The 9114-nt window shown below is 42.8% G+C and overlaps 1 protein-coding gene across 1 annotated transcript in view; it reads left to right on the top strand.

Moving 5' to 3' along the window:
- The window catches only part of Slc25a17 (solute carrier family 25 (mitochondrial carrier; peroxisomal membrane protein, 34kDa), member 17), a 50354-nt gene extending 42053 nt beyond the window's left edge, over positions 1-8301 (top strand). The window contains exons 5-9 of the mRNA XM_005379328.2: positions 1787-1903; positions 3486-3631; positions 3716-3811; positions 5499-5581; positions 7530-8301. Of these exons, the coding sequence (XP_005379385.1) occupies positions 1787-1903; positions 3486-3631; positions 3716-3811; positions 5499-5581; positions 7530-7680 (593 nt within the window). The 3' untranslated portion in view covers positions 7681-8301. The remainder of the gene's footprint in view (positions 1-1786; positions 1904-3485; positions 3632-3715; positions 3812-5498; positions 5582-7529) is intronic.
- Positions 8302-9114: the final 813 nt, after the last annotated feature.

Here is a 9114-nt window from a genome sequence, read left to right as displayed (position 1 = left end):
AAGAATTTGTTTAAATGGGCAACACATTTCATTTGTTTAGAAAGGTTTGTACACTGTTTTTTTACAGTATGCAGGGAGCTTATGATCTTGGGTTCTCAGTTTTCTTCCTTTCCTCTTAAAAAAAAGTGCAGTGGACTACTCAGTCCACTTCTAGTCCAGTGCATTGCATTGAACAGGATCCGTTCTGAACTCTGAAGTTAGGCCCATATTGGTACCCTTCCATCCTGGCCTCTGCAGCCCTGGCACTTGTTAAAAAAAGACCAGCAACAGTCTTTTTCTGGTAAGACCTTTTCAGATTGTCATCAATGCCAGTGACAGTGTACACACTATTGTCATAACTCAAAACTTCTTGGTATTTTGTGACTCTATAAAAATACAACTCACCAATTACTTGATGATATCTTTTATTTTGAAAATATATTCTCCTAATCCTCCTAAGTGATAGGTTGAAAACTATCTTTTGTAATTGTGTGCAACAAATAAAAATACTGAATTTGAATCTTTTAGCTGTTTCACCACGTTTCTCCTTGGCTAAATTTTTTTTTTTTCTGACTGGGGATTGAGCCCAGGGCATCACTGAGCTACATCCTCAGCCCTTACCGCAGCCCCTTTCTTTTGAGACAGGTTTTCACTGAGGCACTAAGTTGCCCAGGCTGCACTTGAACTTTCAGCCAAGAGTGCTGGGATTACAAGCATGGCTTGACTAAACTTGTATTTTCTGTGTTTTGAGATTCCGTAAATCAAAACATTCTTTGTCCAGTAGTGGTTAAGTGACTTTTAGTTAAAAAAACATTTCTCTTCCTTAGGACTGTGCCTCTGGGTTCTGCAGAGCATGAGAAGAGCCACGCAGCTCCCTGTGTGCTTGCGTGCTGAGTTTGCTCCTTGCTTAACATTTGTAAAGTGTATCCCCCGTGCCAGGCACTTGGTTACAATTCTGTGTGGTATGTTTTTCATCATTTCAGGGCTGATGAGCATTTTGTTATCTCCAGGTGGTGTTAAATTGGGACCATGTGTTTTCAGAAAAGAAGCACCTGGCTCATTGTATTGTTCTACTGTGGCAGCCTTGGGGGGCCAAGAGCCCTCCTTATGCTTGTAAGGATCACGATGCTTGTGAAGCTTTTTCAGGTGTTTTGTGACACTTCATAACTGCTGCTTCCTGCCTGCCTGCCCTAATTCTTTAAGCCATGAGGAACTCTTCTGTGAGCTTCTAGTCCCTGTTAAAGCACTTTGAAAAGTCACCACTTTCTCCCATCTGTCACCCGTTGTACCAGATCCATACTCACTTAAAACTACGTAAACTACTTATGTGAGTTGTCAGTTCTGCTTTTGCTGATACTGACATAGACTTAGCATGTCACCAGTAAACCACACCCCAAAGCCATTGTTTAAAAATTGTATCTAAAACATTATCAGAATTGTTTTTGTTTGTTTTTTGTTGTGCTAAGGATGGAACCCAGGGCCTCCGGCATGCTAGGCAAGTGCTGAGCCACTGAGCTATATCCCCAGCTCCAAATTGCTACTTTGAATGCTCTAAAAATCAGCAATTGATTGCTTCCTGTTGTGTAAGGAAACTCGCTACTCTTTTCACGTGAAGAGGTGCTACTGTGAGCCATTCTGCTATTAATCAACAAGGCTTCGGAGTGCTTCTAATAGTGGCATGTGTTGTACCCTGGCACACAGACACATTTTACCCGATGTCAGTGGCAGGCGTGTAAAGTTGATGTCGGTATATAACAAGTCGCAGTAGGTTACACTTTTTTCCCCTTTGTTTCCATTTCTTTTTAAGGAGTGGTAAATGTGTTGCTGACAACTCCGCTGTGGGTGGTGAACACCAGACTGAAGCTGCAAGGAGCAAAATTTCGGAATGAAGACATTGTACCAACCAACTACAAAGGCATTATTGGTAAATGTCTCTAAGTGGTGTTCCTCAAGCTCTTCTTCCTCTTTGTGTCGGGAATCTGTGGCCACAGTAAAGCTACCTAACAACCTCAGGTCCCAGCAACCGTCAGGGAGCATTTGGTTAGCTTGTATGTCAGCGAGTTGACAAGGATTTTCTCATCTAGGCCAAACCACCAGAGAGACTTAACTGCACTTGTACCCCCCTCGTCCTCCCAGGACAAGCCTTGAGCATATTCTTCTAGTAATGCCAAAAATGCAGGAGGACACACCCCTTGTACAGTTGTTTCAAACCTGCTGACTTCCTATTGACCAGAGCGCATCATACAGCCAAGCCCATGACAAGGGGAGCAAAGTATATTCCCAGAGAGCATAGGTGGGAGGGAGGCACACACACACGACCTCGCACCTACTAGATAAGCACTCTACAACTGAGCTACAGTCCCAAACTAAGTAAATATTTTTGAACAATAATCTGTTATACCTTTTTCTTTGGATGAAAATACCATACTGGATCTGATGCTTTGAGCTTCTGCCTTGTAGCGCTATCACACTGCCAGATTTTCCTTTCTTATGTATCCGTCTTTGCAGTGGGAACGGTGGTTTTCTTGTAAGTCAAATCCAGCATAATAGACTCTAGGCATTGACTTTCTGCCCTACTGAACTTTGTTGTAAATCATGAGTTGTCACTTCACAATTCTCTGTAATACAAAGTTCCCAGTAGTGGTAAGAATTTGGTGTTCTGAAAAGTCAGATTGTCAGGAAGAATTTCCTATGATTGAGGTAATTGAGTAAGTAGCTTGGTGACAATCAGTGCCTGACTTTTTTCCCCCAGTAGTACTGGTGATTGTACTCAGGGCCTTTACATTCAGCTATGTGCCCAGCCTGTAAAAAACTTTTTTTTGAGTCAGAATCTCACAAATTTGCCTGGGCCTGGCTTGAACTGATGATCTACCTGCCTCAGCCTCTCAAAGTACTGTGATTACAAGCATGTTCCCACCACACCTGGCTTTGATTGTTGTTAAAAAGTAGGTAACTACAAACATTCCTCATTTAGTGACCTACCTGTTTAGTGACTGTTCAGACTTACGACCCACCAGTCAGATTTAACTGCCTTTTTTCTGTACAGTTCTGTACATTTTGTTTATAGTGCTTCATTGCCTTTTTTTTGTCACGGTAAACCTTGTTTCTATAGTACTGTAATTTTTGCTGATTGTACTGTATAGTACTATAGCTTTATGTTCTGTTATACCTTAGGGTACTTCATGTGAGAATTATGTAAATAAACGCAAAGTCATCAAGTTGGAATTTCCTTTGACCATTTCCTTGTTTTGAATATTGTAATGTACGCATTATATACAGTTTCTCATTTAGCGACCAGTTCATTTAACAACCCAGTCACAGGAACAGCACTCAGTCATTAAACCAGACGTGTCCTAATGCATTTGCCCTAACATGGCATTGCAAGGAGGAGCCCTTCCGGGGAGCAGTGTGGTTTGTGTCCTGGGTACCCTTGAACAGAATTCACCTTGACTTCTCTGGTTAGGGCTTTGTCGTCGCGCTTTTCAAAAGCCTGATTTCTTGCTCAGATGCTTTTCACCAGATCATCCGAGATGAAGGCATCTTGGCTTTGTGGAATGGCACATTTCCCTCCTTGCTGCTGGTCTTCAATCCCGCCATCCAGTTCATGTTCTATGAAGGTTTAAAACGGCAGCTTCTAAAGAAACGGATGCAGGTAATCTCTGATTTTGAAAGCAGCCGAATAGTAATCTCTGGTAGTTCCTTGTGTGGTTTCATGTGGCCTGTTCTTTGCTTTCAGCTTTCTTCTTTGGATGTGTTCATCATTGGTGCAATAGCCAAAGCAATCGCCACCACGGCCACCTATCCCATGCAGACAGTACAGTCAATTCTGAGAGTGAGTACTGAGCTTCTCCCTGCATTGAGTCAAATGCCTTGATCTCTTTATTTAAAGCGGTCTCAGTATCTTCATGTAGCAGTAATGCAGTAAGTGGCTAGGACACAGTATTCCCCATCTGTTTTCCCCTTGGGTTCTTCTCTTTCTTTTTTTTTTTTTTTCCCCAGTACCGGGAATCGAACTCACAACCTCGCACTTGCCAGGCAGGCGCTGTGCCACGGACCTATATCCCTGGCCCTCCCCTTTGGTTCTTATTCCACTAAGAATAAGGCTTGCTATCCCTTGGCTGCTTATTTGGTGTGGAATGAAATTCACTTTTGCAGAAACAAGAGGTTAATTCTTTTAGTTCATTAGGGAGAAATTCATGATTTAGCTTTTCGAAGGCATTTTCACATATTTATTAAGCAGTCCAATCTTTGTGAGGAGTTGGGTACCTGGTATTGACTAGAGTAGTCATAATCCCTGCCCTCAGGAGCTAGCAAAGAGAGTATGAACAGGTAAACAAGTGAAATAAATAGGTAATTACAGATTAAGACAAGAACTAGCAAGGAAATAAATAATGTTCTGTGGTTTCTTGGAAAGGCATATTTAAATCAAGATACAAGGAAAGATAAACACCCAGTCATGCAAAGGGGAGGAAGGTACATGCAGGAGCAGGCGTCATGCCAAGATGCCTTAGGTATCATGGGACCTGAAAGGGGTCCTCTGTGGCTACCGGGTGACTCACTCAGGGTGAGACTGAACGGGAGCAGGGAAGCTGGAGTGAGAAGTGTAGGTAGAATTCTCTTTTTAGCACAGTGGGACACCTCTGAAGGGCTTTGAACTGGATAGTAATGTGATCAGACACAGTTTCAGAAAATTGACGTTATCACTGCTAAATTGATCAGAAGTGAAGAGGGGTGAGACGGTCAGGTAGGAGCCCATTTCAGTAATCTAGGCGAGTGGAGCTAGAAGCCTGCACCAGGGTGGCAGCGGTGGAGAGGAGAGACAGGATGTGGGCAGAGGATAGCTCAGTGGTAGCGCACTTGCCTAGCATGCACACAGCCCTGGATTCCATCCGTAGCACTACCAGGGGGAAAAAAAGAATAGGAAAGAAAAGAAAAGTCTCTTCTGGAGAAGAAATTCAAAGGATTTATTGCTAGATAACATGGGGTGGTAGTGAGAGTATTTCAGTTTTAAAAATTATTACTTTCACTTAAAAGTGTTTTTGCTCGAGTAATTTTTAAAACCGGTACTTAATAGAACAGAAGGGAATTCAGTAGAGTTCATATAAACGTTGTAATATGGTGATAGTACAACATATAATGTGGAGTATACACCGGAGAAATTCTAAGTCATCATCCTGGGCGTGTTTTTGTCTCTGGAGATAGAATTTTCCTCAGAATTCTCTGTTAAAATAAAAAGTCTTAGGGCTGGGCACATAGCTCAGTAGTGGAGTGTGTGCTTAGCATGCGTAGCCTTGGATTTAACCCTCAGGAACTACTCCCGCCCCCCATTTCCTTGTGCTTGCTTTATTGAAAAATATTTCTTAACTTAATTGAAAAATGGATTAATGAAATCTAAGGGGCCAGTCGGATATTTTTATTATTGAATACTATAAGACACTACTCCAATGTAATTTTCTCTGCAGATAGAAATTTTAAAAAAAACAAGATAAATAATGACTTACCTTTTTTTTCTCCTTCAGTTTGGACGTCACAGACTAAACCCAGAAAACAGAACACTGGGGAGTCTTCGGAATGTTCTCTATCTGCTTCACCAGCGAGTCAAGTGAGCGTTGCGGGTGCATCACATTCTGTCCTCCCGCTCAGCCGCTGTCTGCGGGGGCGCTTGGACGTGCTGCTCTCCTGCCGCTGCCACGGAAGAGGCGGCCTCAGAAATCGCGCCCTCCCCCCTCGCATGCTGTGCTCAGGCATTTCTCAGTTTAGGAGCTTAGTATTTGACAGCATTTGAGAAAATTATGGAAAAATTCGGGTCTTTATTCCTTGATTGTTACAATTTTCCCTGTTTCCTTTGAAGAAACTGCCCCTTGGGGTTGCTTCTGTGCCTTTTGGCTGAGATCAAGTGTAGAAACTGACACTTGGGCAAGTCGAGTAAGTTAGGAGCCTCCTTTGAAACAGAAATGGATATGACTTTTGTTTTGTTTTGTTTTGTTTTTGAGACAGGGTTTTGCTATGTAGTTCAGGCTGGCCTTGAGCTCACTGTGTAGCCTGGGCGGGCCTTGAAATTAGATTACAGGCATGTGCCGCCATGCCCAACATTATTAAAGATAGTTTGAAAATAAATTTATTATAAAAATGGAATACATGTTAGATAGAAAATGAAATCAAAGACAGATGCTGGGCATGGCTGCGCACGCCTCTGATCCCAGTACTCGGGAGGAGGCAGGAGGATCACTGAGTTCGAGGCCAGCCTGGGCTAGTAAAACCCTGTCTCACAAAAATAGAATCGTTGGGGGCGATTGTTAAAATGCAAAATTATGCCTTCTCTCTGCATTGGTGCCTGGTAATCTCCATGGCTAAACAAACGCAGCATTTCTGATGTGGGTGAAGCTCAATTTAAGAAGCAGAGAGGTGGATTTTTTTGTTTTGTTTTTTGCATATATGTGTGTGTATATGTGACATAATTTGTTAGTGAAAGTCATGGGTTAAGTCTTTCCATCTCTGTTTGTCACGACTTCCCGTAATAATGAACTTTCACACAGGAAGTATGTAAGATACAGTAAGAAGTTGTGAATGGAGCTTGAGTAGTGGTAATCCCTCAGTCTGCCTGCTGTATGTAGCCCTGGCGTTGCTGATGAGTTAGCATAGGAGGCTACTGCACTCTCTGAACGCCAGGTCCTAGGGAAGCATTTTCCCTGAGCAGTTTCTAGGGCCGCCCTCTGCCCTCACTGGCATCGTCATCCCGGCCTGGAAGCTTGTTAGAAGTGTGGATTTTTGAGTCCCGTTCTAAACTTAATCAGGATTAAGTTTAATCTCTATTTTAACAAGCTCTTTGGGTGATTCAGGTGCCCAATCTCTATTTTAACAAGCTCTTTGGGTGATTCAGGTGCTTGCTAAATTTGGGAACTATAGGCTGTAGGACCAGACCTAAGGGAAGTCTGAGAAGGCAGCTTTTCATTTGTCTCTGGTTCTTCGGGGCTAAAAGGGTCTAAATCAGTAGCAGCTTTCCTAGCGCTTAGTGACTTTGAAACAACCATGTTGGAAGAAAAAAAAAAATTTTTTTTTTGTCTTTTTGAGGCAGGGTCTCCCTGCGTAGTTCAGGCTAGCCTTGAGCTCACTTTGTAGCCCAACCTGGTCTCGAATTCGCAAAGATCCTCCTGCCTCAGCCTCCTGTGTGCTGGGATTGCAGGCGTGTGCCACCACGCCCAGCTGGGAGAAAATTCTTGGATCTCACATTTTGGCATTAAAATAGTTTATGAGATATTTTAGAATCTACATCCTACTACTGGGATATTGCCAGCATTCCACTAATTAATGATAACTCTAAAGACAAGGTATTGATGGCTTGTGAATACTAAATTTTATCAGTCCCCAGATGCTTCTAAAGCTAAGAAATCCTCTGACAACAGAAGTCTGTGTTGAAAATCTAAAACCTCCATTGCTTGTTTGGATCTTAAAAAACCTCTCAAAGTAGCTATTAGAGTAGGTTGTGTCTCTGATGCAGGAGTTGCCTTTTACAAAGAAAACCTTTTTTTTCCACCCTCTTTTCATTTCAGGCGTTTTGGAATAATGGGACTCTACAAAGGCCTCGAAGCCAAACTGCTGCAGACGGTCCTCACCGCTGCGCTCATGTTCCTCGTCTACGAGAAGCTCACGGCGGCCACCTTCACCGTCATGGGGCTGAGGCGCGCGGCCCACAAGCACTGAGACGCGGCCTGGGACAGAGCAGAGACTCTTGAGATGGGGCCTCTCCTTCCAAGTGCAGAGAAGCGATGCTCCTTTCTCTCCGGCTCCTTCCCCACATGTGTTCCCCTCAGCGGCCGGAACGGCAGGGAGGGAGAATCAGGGAGCTTCGAAACGCGTGTGATAGCTGCTTGGATTTGGCAAAACTTTGCCATCCAAAGTTTTTCTTAAAATTACCAGTTATTCTTTTTCCCCAAACTCCCAGGTTCTAGAACAAATTCAGTAACATGTAATTCTCCTTGGATACTTTCGTATGTCTTAGTCTTGGTATTTTCCTCACTAAAAGTAATATTTTGCTGATACCATGGGCATGATTTTATTTTTGTTGGGCTTTTATTTTCTCTGCTTAAGGAGAGTTAAATGAACTATTTATTTTGTGGAGAAAATGAATATTAATCCCAAATGATTCTCTTACAAACTATTTGTAAACAACACTTACTCATTAGTGTTTGATAAAATTTTTAAAAATATTTATTTTGAATCAGCTGTATTAATAAAAAGGCTAAAGTTTTATGTCCATCCATATAAAGCTCCAATCAGTTTACCCCAATTTACTGTGCTCCAATAAATTGTCAGCACAAACCATGTTCTTGGGAGCTGTTCTTCACTGAGGTGTGTAACCAGATGGCAAAAGTCACAAAAATGTAGGGGAGGACACCTACAATGTCAGCTACTAAGGAGGCTGAGGCAAGGAACACAAGGCTGAATGCAAGTTCAAGGCCAGACAGGCAACTTGGTGTAGATGCTGTCTCAATAAAAAGAGCATCCAGGTGTGGTGGCACATATCTATAATCCCAGCATTTGGGAGGCTGAGGCAGGAGGATCTCCGTGAATTTGAGGCCAGCTTGGGGTACATAGCGAGTCCCTATCTCAAAAAACCAAAATAATAATAATAATAATAATAATAATAATAAAATCGGAGGTGTCCAAGGCAGGATATTCATAAGTTCAAAGCTAGCTTCGGGGCTTGGGGATTTAGCTCAGCGGCACAGTGCCTGTCTGGCAAGTGCAAGGTCGTGAGTTTGATTCCTGGTACCAGAAGAAAAACCAAAAAAAAGCTAACTTGGGAAACTTACCAAGAGTCTGCCTCAAAAAAATTTTTAAAAGAGCCTGAGGTTGTAGCAATAGCGTGCGTGAGGCCCTGGGATTCATTCCCAACACTACAACAAAAAGCAGGGGTGAGGAGTGGGGTGCTTAGAAAGCTTGTGAGTTTGTGTAAGCTCTGGAATATTCTCTGTCTTAATAGACTCTGGGTGGAGGCTGTATATTTTGAGAAGCATCGGATTGAGGTTGTTTCTATTTGGAGACGTTCCTTGGACTTCTTATCAAAGTATGGTCCAGCAAGCAGCACCATTCACACCAGCTGACAGCTCCCTGGGCTGACAGCTCAGCCTTCTG

The sequence above is a fragment of the Chinchilla lanigera genome, unplaced genomic scaffold (genome assembly GCF_000276665.1).
Source record: "Chinchilla lanigera isolate Chin_1 unplaced genomic scaffold, ChiLan1.0 scaffold00012, whole genome shotgun sequence".
Lineage (NCBI taxonomy): Eukaryota > Metazoa > Chordata > Mammalia > Rodentia > Chinchillidae > Chinchilla > Chinchilla lanigera.
Note: the sequence above shows the minus strand (reverse complement) of the source record. Positions and strands in the feature narration are given on the sequence as shown.